This window comes from Manis javanica, chromosome 18, assembly GCF_040802235.1.
Source record: "Manis javanica isolate MJ-LG chromosome 18, MJ_LKY, whole genome shotgun sequence".
NCBI lineage: Eukaryota > Metazoa > Chordata > Mammalia > Pholidota > Manidae > Manis > Manis javanica.
The window spans coordinates 208,459-223,444 of record NC_133173.1 but is presented as its reverse complement, the minus strand read 5'-3'; the positions used below and the strand labels follow the sequence as shown (position 1 = coordinate 223,444).

Sequence of the window (14,986 nt, the reverse complement as noted above, 5' to 3'; positions counted from 1 at the left end):
TGCCACTCATGCAGACCCACTCTCAGGCTGAAGAGAAAACCGAGGAATGGGGATCCTGGGGCAGGGCTGGCATTCAACCACAGCAGGTGTAGGCAGGTGACAGAATGCACCCCCCCACGTGTCCTGTCTCCTTCGGGGCCCCATTCTGAAAGATGAGCTTTCCTTTCTATCATGGCTTCTGTGTGACTCGGTCCCCTTGAAGTGAGCCTGCCTTTCTAAGCCAGGAAGTTCAGGAAGCGCCTGGAGGCAGATACTTGCTTTCGTGATGCCAAGTCCTGTCACAGCTGCACCAGGGATGACGAATGAAAACGCAGGTTCTAGAGCAGGGTATTTGCATTAAGGACACTTTATGTTAGAGTATGAACAGCATTTCCAAAAAAAAAAGATTTACATTTTATCTACAAAAATCTGTTTTTGCTATATTAAATGCTGTTTTTTAAGTTAGAAAGGTAAGGAATGTCATCATTCTGTACATTCTCTTTCCAGCATGAGCCTGTAAGACTCAGTTTAAAGTGGACAATCGTAGATGTGAATTTCCTGGTCATCTCCGACAGACACAATTTTTGAACCATTCCCATTGTATTTTACTCCCCAGACCTGTAAAAAGATAAAAAGGAAGGAAAGTCCCACCAGTGCCTTCTTTAGGACATGCTCTCCTCGCTGTCCTCAATCTAGACAGTGCTGAGGGAGAGCCATACTCTGAGCCGTGACGATGAGCCCGTCCTTCACCAGGCCTCTTCCCTTTTGCTCAATTATCACTCCCTTCACCTCCCTACTCCAGAAAATTTCATTTCTCAACACAAATTGAGACACCTACAAATCTGTCAAAGATCCAGAATCCAGGGAGTGGCCTCATGCCATGAGGACGGGCCCGTAAGGGACGAGCATGGCTCTCATTGATTTCTAGGAGGAAAAAGGTCCCCATAACTCCCCGGGGTCACTGCCCACAGGGACAACCACCAACCTGCAACCCGAGCTCCCTGGCCCTGGTGCCCCCACTCCTATGCTCAGTGACTTTCAGTCTGGTGGGCTGTGGGGCCCAAGGAAGCCAGATGGGCACCAGCCACACCTCCTCCTCAGATGAGCTGGTGTGGCCGGGCCCTCATCAGACCACCGTCCCCCAGAGCGGAGGGGCTGTTGCACCTCCCACTGGCCAGGGGATGGCCTCACTTCACTCTGAAAGTCCTCCTGAGACAGCACCACGCTCTGATCCCCACAAGCAAGGCAACAGCCAACCAGGACTTACCCAGGAGCAGGATGTCTACTGGGTTACTGGCAACAATTTAAGATTAAATGTAAAAAAGCATGAGCCATTATGTTAGTTTAAGTTATATTCCAAAGAGGGAAAATCTACGGAATCATCACTAAAACATCTGAAATACCAACTTTATATTACATGGACTTTTTTAATACTGACTAGTTTCCCAAGACCCTTGCTACACACAGTGGTTGGGACCAGCACTGGCCTCACCTGGAACTTGGTAGAAATGCAGGCTCTCAGGCCCTGGGCCAGACCCCCTGAACTGGCGCCTGCACGCTCCCCAGCTCCCCAGGGGATCGAGTGCCCATCAGGCCCTGACAAGCCTTACACTAGAACCTTTCACTATTTCGCCTTCCTGTGGCAAAGGTTAAGACTCCAGTGGGAACAGCTCTTCCGTTTTCTAAGCTGAAGGCTGAAACAAGTTTAGCAATATTGCTAAAGCCAAATAGCCAGTAAGAATTTCTGGCTTCAAGGATATTGAGAAAAATAAAATCACATCACCGTTTGGACAGTTCCACACAGAAGCCTGGAAAAAGGAAAGACCTTCCCAAACTGCTGCTCACGGGAAAGGGCCTCAGGCACCGGCCTGCATGTGCAAAGGAGAGCATTTCAGCTTGAAGGCTGTGTGGCTGCCACCAAATCTTGTGGTCCTCACAGGGCCCTCACACCTCATGGGCTGTGACCCTAACTCCTGAAAGTGTGCACAGAACACTGGCTGGACGGACACCAAGCAGTTTGAGCAGCTCCATGCCAAGTGCCTACCAAACACTAGCAGCAAAGTTAGCACAAGGGAAGAGTCTGGCACAGTGGTCAGATGACATCAGCCATTGAAAGACAAGGGAGTGTAAATGTTAGTTTTGCCATACCTGATCCTGGTGATCAAAGAAGGTGTGAACACAAGTCCTCGTTCCAACATCCCAAACTTTTACACTTTTGTCAGATGAACTATTTAAAAAGGGAACATTAGTATCAGGAAAGTTTTCAGACTGGTTTAAAGTTGGGAGGAATCTGACCAAAAACCTCATACTTCTCCGCTCACCTGCCCTCTGCCTCCTGTCAGAGGCTCCCTTTGCTACGTGTACATGTGCACAAGCAGCTGACCTGGGCCCCTAGGAGGTGGCCTGGGCATGGCATCCCTGGGTAGCTTTCTCTACTCAAAGCATCCATTTCCCTGAACCTGATCTGTCTGTCCACATGTTAAGTGTCTTCATCAGGAGTCTCAGACACATCCACCCACTTCCAGTGAGGTGGGAGGCCTATTAAAGCTTCAAAATAATGGTTCTTAGGCTCCTGTAAACCTCTGTACAATGCCACTAAACTGTCCACCACGTGTTTTCAGCTGTCTTGCTCTGAACAACTTCCTGGGCTGAACACTGGGTTCTAAAAGTGGAACATTTTACAAATAGATTTACATATTTTAAGTTACCACTGGAACACAGGCATCCCTTAAGCAATTGTGGGCAGAAACCTAGATTATTATAAGGAAAAACTAAGAGTTGGACTGTTCTAAACAATCTCCCTTTGTTACAGCTAAGAACTGCTACCTTTACAACTTAAAAATAAAAACTGCCTGAATAAAAAGGGTCACACCACCTTCAAATTTTAAGGCAATTCATTCAAGACCACCTTCACCTTCCTAGCATGTTAGAAACCGCTAAAGTCATAATTACCTGGAAACGAAGTGGGTGTCATCAGGACAAAACGCCACATTCAGCACCCAGGACGCATGGCCACTCAGTGTGCCAGCCAAGCTGGCATGTTGTCTGAAATGGAGTTTCAAACAAGATGGGGTGTTAACTTTTGGAATACAGCCACTGAAGAGGGAAGTATGTTATTAACTCTGCCCATTTAATTGGACCAAATCTGCTATCCTTATAAGGATACTATTAGCATGTGAAAAATTTCCTTTTCAGTTAAGTAGCATCAGGCATTGCAGGAGCAGATTTTTACAGCAGCATTGTGTGTTCATTTCCCCTAACAGCCAAGAATAGGATCCGTAACAAGAGCTTAAAAGCTCAAAATAAAGGAGCCACACGACAGAGGCACCCAGGCCACCCGCGAACAGCAGCATCTTCTGAGCCCTGCCTGCACGGCACCCTTTCCACAGGGACCCAGCGCCTCACGTCCAAGGAGGGCATCGGGATGTGCTCTTCATAACGGATGTGGCTTTGAGAGACCATTGTTAACCTGACCAAGAACAAGACAGGTCTAATTACTACAGCCATTCTCACTTTCAGAAGAAATGAAGTCGAATCACTGATGACAGGACAATCCTAGGCCTGACTGATGCCAGCAGTTTCACCCCCTGAAAACAGACCCTGGTGGCCACAGTGGAAGGCAGTGGTGCCATGAGAAGGTAAAGTCCCAGGTCTTGATCTGGTACCATCACCTTAGTCAAATCACCACCTCAGCCTGAGGTCCTCATCTGCAAAAGAGGGTCACTGACCCATGCTGCCACCTCGCCATTTTTGGGGCTGTTGACGCAAGAGCAGCAGTGAAAGCCTCATAAAATAAGGAACTGCTATTATTTATACTGGCTCTGCTGCCAATAAGCAAGCATAGTTTGAGAGAGGCTCCTTCCATTCCAGGCCCTAACGCCCTCATTCAGCTCTGATTCCAGAAGCTGCAGTTCCAAATGCAAGTCTGACATCGTTTTGTCCTCCAAAAGCAGCTAGAAGGAGTGGTATGCCCACTCCCAAGTTTTGACTCCTGAAGACCTCTCACAGGTCTAACGGGATGGACGCAATGATCATGGCTATGGCACACGCAGGGGGCAGCCATCTCGGCTGGGGGATGGAGAAGAGGGACATGACGCGCCCAGTGGATTCAGATGCCAGGAGGCAGAGGCACACTGACATCAGTGCCGGGTCAGAGTATCAAGGACACAGAGCAAGCACCCTGTACGGAGACCTTGGTGGGGGCAGGAGTGGGGACTAAGAATGGGAACAAGAGAGGGGCCTGCACAGGCTCACAGTGACAGATAGCTGTGAGCCGCAGCAAATGCTGTGGTCGAACACCGACCGCCAACGGCTCCTCATCAGAGACCCACTGCAAGGTGGCTGTAGCCCCAACAGCTCCCTAAGCGGGCAGGCGTGCCTGTGGGGGCAGCGCCGCCCCTGGAAAGCCATGTGCTGACTCTTCACCATCACTTTGTGCCAGCTACAGCTCGTGGCTCCACCTCCTCACCTGTACACCACCTGCCTACCCCAAGAACCTGAAGTCAGCAGCCCCCACAAGGCACACAAGGCCGGACAAAATGTCACAAGTGTCTGACTGTAGCAGGTCATCCAGGCACGACTTCCTCTGTGACATTCTAAGTTCATTGATGGGGAAGGAAAGACTAGGGGACAAAGTATCTGATGGGAGTAGACACAGGCCTTTGCTGCCCTTGAGGAGCAGCACCCCAGCTAGGACCCCCCCCCCCCACAACACGAGAGACAAAGTAGGAAGCCTGGGATCTCACCAGGCAACTCACACATCATAGATCTTGATGTAGCCGTCATCTGAAGCAGTGACGAGGAGCTGAGAATCTGGGGAAAAGGTCAAGGAACGAATGGGCATAGCATGGCCTGAAATGCACAAAGGTTCTTGTTAACCTGGCAATTCACTGCCACCTGACCATCCTCAGATGGGCTTCCCACCACATTTCTTCTAATGGCCCTATGTTACTGAGTTGCACTCAACAGAGGCTTCAGTCAGAGAGGGGGGGCATTGACCAGACCCTTGTTCCTGATGTTCTAGAAACATCCATGTAACCCTGAGCCATTTCTCCTGTTTCCTTCCCTGACCAGGTGGAGCTCAGCACATGTTGCTCAGAAAAAACTCCTCTGCTATAGATGTGGCCAAACATGGAAATACACTTGCTCCTCATCTGTGAGACCGAGCAAACAGGGGGCTACTTCCCTACCGAACCCTTTGTTGTAGGGTGAATGATAAACTGAGGAGATAGTATTTTCACTTGGTGAGAATTCAGAACAGTACAAATGAACTGTTTCCCTGCCACCCTGTTCGCAGCACCCAGTCCTGCACAGAGGCCACCAGCACAGAGGGTGGCCACAGAACTTCATCTACCTGCATATTATCAAAAAAAAGTGCTGTTTTCCAATCACACAGGTCTTCAGGCCCAAACGTGACAAAGATGAGAAACTCCTATAGCTAAGGTAACCATTCAGCCAAATGAGTCTGTGCCATTGCAAGGCGCACCCACGTCTAGGCCACCCTGACAGCCACAGCGAGCACTTGGAGGCACTGCAGCTCTCCCCGAGACTGGGAATTCGCAAACCTAGCGCTCAGCTGACATTAAATCGCATTTCAGTGAAAATAATCCCTCCTTTGCGAGAGGACAACCCAGTCTGCATAGGATAAAATGACAAGCTGTACCTTCCAGCGTGTGCAGGAGTTTTCCTGTGGCAATATCAAAAATATTGATGATTCCATCTATGGCTCCGCTGGCCAGATACTTCCCATCAGGACTCTGTGCACAGAACGTACAGAGAACATTCCAGACTCCATGTTGTTAAGTCATTCCCAACAAACAAGCAGATTTGCAGCTACAGGCCGAATTGGCTGGCTGGCAAACCACACCAGCGAGACAACAGCTGCCTGACAAGCCCAACACAGAATGTACACCAGGGCACACAACAGGCTGGGAGAATAAACAAAGAAGGAGGGGCAGGAGAGAGCCATGTTTCCTTACATAAGCAATACTAAGGATGAATTTTCCTCTTGTGTCCAAAGAGTACTCCTTTTTCCCACTTTCCACACCAAAAATGTTCACTTTCCCCACATGAGTTCCTGTGGCCAGATACTGGGAATCAGGAGAAAAGGCTAAAGTCCAGGCGTCCACTACACAAGAAAAAGAAGGAAAAAAATAGTGAGAAATGTGACCTCAATGATGTATGACATATAAGAAAATACAATCCCAGTTATGAGAAATTCTTCAAAAAGGCAAATCTACAGAGACAGAAAGCAGATCAGCGGCTGACTTAAGCCAAGGGTGGGAGCACAGGCTGATAATAAACACAAGGGCACAAGGCAACTTTTGGGGGCACAGAAGTGTCTAAAACTGAACTGGGGTGAAGTCTGTACAACCACAGAAATTTGCTAAAACTAGCTGAATTGTATACCTACAATGTATCAATTTATAGTGCAATTACACAATTTATTCAATAAAGCTGTAAATAAATGAAGATGTACCATAGATACTCTGATACAAAACTGTAACATGGCAAGCATTTACCCCAAAGTTAACAGGGAATAAGGACTGGAAAGAGGCACTCTGCCAAAACAAAAACCAAAAAGACGAGATTTTAGGTCACCCTGCACTCGGCTGATTTTGGCTTTGCTCAGACGGTACTGGCGCATCACAGCGCTGCTTCAGGCAGCAGCACGGCCTCCGGGCTCACACACAGCAGGAACAGCACTTGGGCTTATATTCTCACCCGGACCACTGATGCTTTGCTAGCGTTTCTTTCCTTGGCCACATGGGAACTTTGAAGAGGCTCTGGGGGCCTCTGGGGTTATTATTCCTAGAGGCTGAGGAATAATCTCGCTCCCCACTAGCCCACTGCCTGCCCAGGCCCCTTTGCCCATGCCCACTCCTACATGAGAACACCACCCAAGTCCTGCCCTCCTGCACCTGCCCAGAAACAAAGGCAAAGGAGACAAGGCTGCTCCCAAGTCACTCCTCTCGCTCCTGGGGCAGGGCTCAGAGGTCACGCCCTTCTCGGCCCACAGGAGCTGGAGGAGGAGAGGTCTCTGCGGGCTGGACTCGGGGAGACCGGGGCTCCATGACAGGTGCATCAGCACCATACTCCAGGGTGAGTTTTAAAGTAATCTCTGCAAATTTAACCCACATATTCAAAGTAATAATACCTTGGCTTATCACTTTCTTTATTAAATATTTAAAAAAGGAAATTGACTTCAGAAATGCTCAGTTAACCAAGAGCAGAAACAGCTTTTATACTCAACTTCTCAAACAGCCACTTCTTAATATCTTTACTCCTAAAAGACAGCATTTATTCTAAAAGGAGTATGTTCTCTCATTTCTATTATAATTAGCTATTTACAGGAATAATGGTTATTAGGAAATCTAATTTTTATTCCTTAATTAATAAAAGAACACTTCTAAATTATTTTTATATTTTTCTATTAACTGCTTTATAATACACTTTTAGTATCAAATGTTCTTTGCTTAAAATTTAAGCAATTTTTATTCCTCAATGAAACCTTGTGTTCTAACATGTTTTAATACCTGCAGACTGAGTATTTACTTGAATCACTGAATGTGCAGCCTGTCTTTGCTCTCAGGCACCTCGACAACCTGTGGCTGAGAGGACAGGCCATTGGGCGCCCACCTTCCATCTTGGTCAGTCTGCTAGGGAGCTACAGCCTGGCTCAGGTCCTCACTCTTCTCTGCAGGATCGGGGATTTTCTCTTCTTTTTCTTTCTTCCTTGGGGGTTTGCATTATCAATGTGTGCTTCAGGACAGGTATAAGCTAAGCATCCACTTCCCTGTGTGCAGTACACGTAGATGGGGATGCGGTTTGCGGTTGGATGAATCCGCTGTTCATCCACGGTCAACACTGTGCGTGCTTTTGTCGCTCCCCACATGACTGCTGTTTCACCTCAGGTTCCGATCCAGGAAGATCATACACCCCTCTGCTCTCAGCATCCTTTTTCCTTTCCAACAGTGACCTTTCAATGGCCATTTGACGCACATGGCACCGACACAGGGTTTAAAGTCCTGGTTTTCAGAAAGGCCGTCTGGATACTGATACCACACTTTCCTTTGGGACTGGTCCAGCCCTCATTTCTTCAAGTGTGGTGTGCCCAGGGACACGAGTAAGCTTAAAAACATCAGTGGATTTCTTGCCTTAGAAATTTCATACCCATCGTATTCTAGAAATCGGGCACTTTCACCATAAATCAGTAGCAATCCCCGTGACCCAGACCTGTGAGGACCTGGTGCTCCCAGTCCTAGACCTCCAGGAGGTGGTGAGCATGTCAATTCAGGAAACGCCCAGAGAGAACCTCTGGGCTGCCCTACAGGCCCACAATCCCAAATCAGCAATGCTGAAATCCAAAGGCTCTGAAAACTGTTTTTTTAAAATAACTTTAGTACCAAGATTCGTTTGGTAGCAAAACTTGACCTGAACTGATAAAAGACTGTTTGCAGCCTCTATTTCTCTAAGTATATGCAGTCTGTTTAGTTGCACAATATTAGCATTTGATTAGAGCGCTGCCCCCAGCCCCACAGAAAGGATGACATAACATGCAGTTCGAGCACCCATGTTACCCCTCCCAAACCACAGGGTTCTGAACTGTGAAACACATCTATCCCTAAGGGTTCTGAAAAGGGGTCATGAACCTCTTTATCTTCTCTACAAGTGAAACTCTTACCAGGTCCTGCATCTATAGACTTTATCTGTTTGCCATTTTCCAAGTCCCAGAGACGAATGTGGGCATCAAGAGAACTGGATGCAGCTATGGGCAGGGTGTGGCTGATGTCCACAGACACTACACCCAGCTGATGTCCCTCCAGACTCCACTGCAGGTCCAGCCTCTCATCACGCCTTCAGTGGGGGACAGAGAAAGGGGTTTCTTCACACACAATACATTAAGCCTGGCATCTGAAATTCTGGGCCCCTATGACTATGCGCTACCAGTGTTCTGTGAAATGCAGAATCAGGGAGGGACTGAAGAGGCAGAGAATACCAGATGTAGCCAAGTTTAACCATGGAGTTTTTTGTTTTTAAACTATATGGACTTAACACTGAATAGTAGGAAAACGTGAGAAAAAAAAATTTGTCTTTTTATACCACTTGCCTAGAAAACAGTTAATACTTCCCTAATTGCAACTTGAGAGCCCAGAAGCAAAACCATGAACCCCAATTTCCAAGGCTTCTGTTAGGGAAGAGGGTGCTCACCATTTCCACACTTTCACCAGGTCATCCAGGGATCCTGTGACCACTGTCTCAGAGTTTTCTTTCTTGTTTGCCCCCCAGGCAACTGACCAAATGGCATCATCATGGGCTGGAATGGGAAGTGCTTCATTTAAAAGGTCTTTGTGCAACTTCTAGATTGAATGTGCTAAAATGGAGCTGAAATACTGTTCCAGCAACTCTTGAGATAATAGCCATCTGTATCTGCTTTATTGGTTTGAAAAGTGCTTTCCCATACAGCTTTTATAGAACTGTGTAGGCATATATGAAAATTGGAGCTTCTGAAGAAGCCACTTGCCCCAAATCACAGGTTTACCAGGTGGGGAGGCAGTGTTGGAATAATCCAAGGCCCTTTCTACCTGGATTATTATTGCTGTCCAGAAAGAGACCTAAACTTGATAGGCTTTATCTCCTAGAGATCTCTGGAAACCAGAAGGCAGTTCAAGTGTAAAGGATACAGGTCTGAAAATAAATAGCTACACAGCCTCCATATGTGAGCTGCCTTTTGCCACAAAGGTCTATTATGCTTAAAGGGCCAGTTATTAAATTAAACTTGCTATAATTATATCTCAATCAACCTACAAAGTAAGTATGTTCATATCATCCTCATTTCCCAGACAAGGTACCAGAGGCTTTGAAAAGCCTGTAGTTCACCCACCATCAAAATTCCTCCAGGATGTGAAGTAAGGAGACGTGTGAACAGCCCATGCATACACCCCTTCCCAGGTGTGAAGCCCAGTGCTACTGGTAGGTACATTCCCAGGCTGGCTCCAGCCTGCCTCCTACTCCCTACCCACCAATGCCACTGCTGCACAGCCCCAGCTGCCCCCACACTGGGGCCCTCGATAGAATTAAAGTCACTGTTACATCCTCTACTTTCATTAAAGGTCCTCTGTGGAACCCCTGCTTTGCATGTGGAGAAAACAAGTTGAGACCGGATGGCAAATTCTGAGTTCAGGGCGAGGCTCAAGTTCTCCTCCCAAGATGAGAAGGGCACTCAAGGAGTTCTGAGGCTCAGAGGTATGTGTTCCTCATGTGGGAAAGCTTTCCTTAGCCAGGAGTTCTTCAATCTATTACTTAACCCCTGCCTTTTAGTTACCTGATGTTTTGTGTGTTTTTTTTGGTGGTGTTTGTAAATGTGTTGCCTTCAGCAGCCCCTGCCAATTCTTCTGCAAAGTGGGTATACTTGGCAATTGCATACCTGATCAGCATGACAAAAATCCTGCACCAGGGACCACACACACATGAATTTGCTTGAACAGGCAGACTGCTTACCTTGTTCTTGTTTGAAGAGAATACTGTACTAAAAAAGAACAGAAGCCATGTTAACCCAACAGCCAGATTTCAGATGTATCCCATCCCCTCCCTAAAACACTCCCTGGCACCCAACTTGCCCCAGCCCAAAGAGATATGGTCACCACTGTGTCAGCTACTCCCCCTGCTGTTGCCTAACCAACATGCAAGCTCCTTGATTCCTGCTTGTGCAAGAGTTGAGGTCACACCAGAGAACAATTCTTAGAGAAACTGTAGTCTCTCCTCCCGCACTACTGCCCTTCCAGGAAACTAACCATCATGTTTTCCTGCTCTGATCACCTGGAAGCTCAGAGTCCAGTCTGCAGCTCAGTCACAGCTGCATGAAACCACAGAGCCTGCATAACCACCTGTCACATTTGTCTCCAATCTTATTACAAAGATATGCTTCCCCTTTTTTGATCTTTACTTCTTTCTCCTCAATCCATCTATAAACTGTGGTAAAGACTTAGATAAAATTACCCTCCTCTTAGTGTTGTGCATTTTACTAGGGCCACCTAACGCTATGTTGACAAGTTCCCAGGGTCACCCAGCTTTTTGAGAGCACAGCAGGAATTAGATGCTTGTCTCCTGACTACACACCCAGACAACATCCTGGATTAATGCTCTTCCCACAGGCCTTACCTGGTTGGTCATTTCCTTAACCAAAGATGAAGGGCTGACAGCCAGACAGCTCTGTGGAAACAACACCAGGGTTTCAATACAGGGTTGTCAATAAGCCTGGGCAGAGGGGCCACAGGACGTTCCCCTGGACCAACCCTAGGCCCGAGTTGCCCTGACACTGGTCCATGGATCAGTCCCAGGTGTTCCTTCACAAGCCCTGCCAGGTGGCATGGTCCTCTTTCTCCCTCGGAGCACAGGAACTTAACAACACCAACCCAACCCCGTTCTCTTCTCCCTAAGTCTGACTATAGAGAGGGACCAGTCTCTGTCCCTTGCTGCTCTTCAGAGAGATAAAACCATATGCCCTTTTAATTTTAAATATTACTTATTCAAAACTCCACAAGCAAATATGGAGCAAAGTTCTCACAGTCCATGCTGGGGTCTGAGCACAAAAATGCCTACAAGAGCCAGCAGGCACACAAAGGAGCTGGAGGGGGACACGTCTCCCAGAAGGTATCAACGTCTTCAAGGACTTAGCTAAACGCAAAATTACTTTAAGAACAGATTAATTTCTCAGGCTATAAGGAGGGTTCTTCATACTTCATGTGAGTGACATAGACTCCTCTAGCAGCCTTGTAAAGCCTACCAGCCCCAGAGGAGATATGGCCACCACTCCCTCTGCTGTCGCCCTGACCATCCTGCAAGCAACTTGATTTGCTTGCGCAAAATTTGTAGTCATACCAGAGAACAATTAGTTCTTAAAGAAACTGCAGTCTCTCCTCCCCTACAACCAAGAGAAGACTAACAAATCGTGTTTTTCCTGCTCTGATCACCAGGAAGTTCAGATTCAAACTTCTTGGGTGTTTTTAAATATATAAAATAAAACACACAGAATCAGAAACCAAGTATAGTCCATTCTTGTTATTCAAGGCAGTTATATTCTAAGAAGTTGCCACGAACACTGAATTAGTAAACACTAATGCACTGTTCCTAGGGGAAATACTGTTTAGGTTCCTCCAAGCCTCTAATAACATTTTTGTCAACTGATCAATACATAATTTTGTTTTATGTGTGTTTCTGCTTATAGTCCCCTTATGTAATATACATTGGCAATTTATTAATTTTGAACTTATGGCCAACAGCGGTATAATTCATGTCTAAATGAAGCTCATATAACACATGTATTTTCTCTGTAAGGCACATCACAGGCTTCTTGCACCTAAGACCACTAAGGACTTTAGGACTGTGCTTGGGGGCCACTTTAAACATGAAATCACCAACTGAAAGCACAAAAATCAGGCCACTGAACACACTGAAAAAAGGACACCTGTTTGCAATATGCGAGCTGAAATAAGAAAGCAGAACATCTCCTGTTCAACTGCAGCTGAGAATGTGTGCCAGGAGATTCAAAATTTTTACCACCTTGCAAACGTCCATGAAAGACCACGAAAGCACTGGAAGTATTTATTTTGGGGCTACAAATACATTTTAGCATGTAAGCAAATTTACAAACACGGAGCCTGGAAACGAGGATCGACCCTATACCGAAATAAAACATCAAAATATGAAAATTAAATCTGTGACAGTGTAACATATGCGGCTCATACTACTAATTGTATGAGATCGAGCAGCAGTCCCATGACTGACCATCATTTCAGCTGTGATGAGCTTACACAACACCCTAACATGTGAAAATATCTGTGATTTCTATTGGTGACAAGGTCACATCTTAACAGTTAACAGTGGGGCTTGCTGCCTATATTCATAACTGAAGGACACGCTAAATTTCAGAGAACGTAACAATGCATTATTTCTTCTCATCCAAGTTCATGGCCCCCTCAATTCTATTCAGGGACAGAAGAGACCATAAAACAGCTTAAGCATCCAGGTTCAGGTTGCTTACTTTAAATGTACAAGCCCAAAAGGCTACTTCCTTCCTAGGATAACAGAAAAAGTGAACAAATGACTTCTAAACCTTTGCCTGTGAAGATCTCAATCCAGTTGGTACTGCTTACTTCGTCTGTGACCCTAGAACAGAGTGTGCTCAGGATCAGACAGACAGGAGGGAGCTCAAGCCAGTTTCCCTGACGTCAACAGCATTCAGCCTCTGCCGGGCACCAGCGCTCTGCCCCGTGAAGCACAGGCCTTCCCCCTTCCAATCCCAGCCTCACATTTAGCAAAGAGCAAACAAAAAGGAGTAGGAGGGCCTGCAGGAAGCCAACTTCCAAGAAGCCAGCCTCCCCCAGACAAGGTGGGCTTCCATCAGTGAGTGCACATCATGGGTCCGACCCTGCTCTGAGTTCTTCGGCTGAATTAGCTCACTGGACCCTCATACCCCCATTCCATAGGCATCGTATTATCACCTCCACCTTCCGGGTAGAGGGAATAAGGAAACCGCTCCAAGTTAGTCTGACAGGAGGAGGACACACGCCGGAGTACAGGCTACCGAACTCCATCACCTCGTACACCCGTCTCCGGTAACAAGCCACTTCGGAGCTAGGAGGACCTCGAAGCCCTCTTTGGCCATCTTCTTCTTTCAGGGAACTTCTCTCCAACTTTCCAGGTAGAATTCACTGCTCACTGCTCACTGCTCTCAAAGAACACTACGTATGCCTCTATTACAGCACCCAGGCGGCTCAATGGCCCACACTGCTACGTGGTGCTTGGGGTAAAGAGAACCCAGACTGCCTACCTGTCCAGTGCTGGGAAGCTCGCTACATGAGGCCGCTGGCCCTTCCGTCTACGACAAGAGACCTCTCGCTCAGAGAAAGCGGCCCGAGTCTCGAGGATGCACAGAGCGTACTCCGCAGGCGAAAAGGCCGCCTCCCCTCAGGCCCCTCACGCCGAGACCAGCCAGGGTCGGCGGGTCACAGAAGCCATCCCAGGCCCCGCGGCATGCAGCGCCCCTAAGCAAACCAGCTCCGAGGCAGCCTCGGCCCACCCTGGACCACCCACGGACGGTCAGCAGCCCAACCACCGCCCTGACCCGCCGCGCGGAACGACTTACCCTGCACTGCGGCTGCGCTGCCCGGCTGCACGTCAGGCGCGCTGGGCGCGACATCGGCGCGCGGCTGTGATCTCACGAAGGGGCGGGACGGCGCGTCCGCCCCGCCCCGCCCCCGCCTCGCGCCGCAGCGCCCCCTGACGGTCCCCGCTGCTCTCTCCCCTGCAGCCCACCTCGCCCCACCACAGACGCCCCACCACAGACGCCCCTTGCCGGCCTCGGACTTCCGGCCTTGGGCGCCGGCCCGGAAGCGCGGTACCGCGTCAGCACAGAAGCGCCTTTCTCTGCTTGTACTCTGAGATCCGACTAAACCTGATGGCTTCTAGGCTTCTGACGAGCAGCTGGTCCAGCGCGCTAGACAGGTGGGGGTCCGGCCGCCCGCCTTGCCGCCTGGCGCGGGGCTGACCTGTGCCCGCCGGCCCTCCACACCCCCCCCCCCGCACGCCTCCAGGGTGGAAGCGCTGTGTGAGCGGCACGGTGGCTGCAGCCCCGGCGGAGCTGCGCGGGCTTTAGGTTACCGGAACCTTCTCATGGTCTAGCGGGCTTCAGAAAAAAGGTCTTGCGCCTGGGTGACGTTCACTTTGGGGGCTTTTTGGAGAGGCCGTGTGGCCCAGAAATTTGCTGAATACACTCGCAGCCTCCTAGGGCCCATTCTGTGGTGCTCAGTGATTCCTTTAGTGACGGCTCTGTCGCGGAAGCGTCATCCAGCCTCAGGAGGCCCTGCAGGACTCCCGGTCTAGGAAATGTGAAAACTAATAAAGGGAACTTGACTGATACAGTTCCGACAGCCTTTGGGGGGTCGCTCCACGCCAGTCTATTGCAAACCCCACAGGGAGGAAAAGACTACCTTGCAACTCTACTTTT

At 48.5% G+C, this 14,986-nt stretch overlaps 1 protein-coding gene across 6 annotated transcripts; it reads right to left on the bottom strand.

Annotated features, from left to right (window-relative positions):
• Positions 1–327: 327 nt before the first annotated feature.
• On the bottom strand, positions 328–14,217 carry SKIC8 (SKI8 subunit of superkiller complex). Of its 6 annotated transcripts, XM_017660830.2 has the most exons (12): positions 13,811–14,119; positions 13,094–13,146; positions 11,140–11,190; positions 10,480–10,507; positions 9,190–9,295; positions 8,663–8,835; positions 5,958–6,106; positions 5,642–5,735; positions 4,737–4,830; positions 2,932–3,024; positions 2,128–2,206; positions 328–597 (listed from the first exon to the last, which is right to left on the bottom strand). In XM_017660830.2, exons 3-12 carry the CDS (start codon positions 11,149–11,151, stop codon positions 508–510), a joined length of 918 nt encoding a protein of 305 aa, XP_017516319.1. In that variant the 5' UTR covers positions 11,152–11,190; positions 13,094–13,146; positions 13,811–14,119; the 3' UTR covers positions 328–507. The 6 variants fall into 6 exon arrangements, with proteins under 6 accessions (XP_017516319.1, XP_017516317.1, XP_017516318.1 ...); XM_017660828.3 differs by lacking the exons at positions 13,094–13,146; positions 13,811–14,119 and adding an exon at positions 14,126–14,202; XM_017660829.2 differs by lacking the exon at positions 13,094–13,146.
• Between the last annotated feature and the right edge of the window lie 769 nt (positions 14,218–14,986).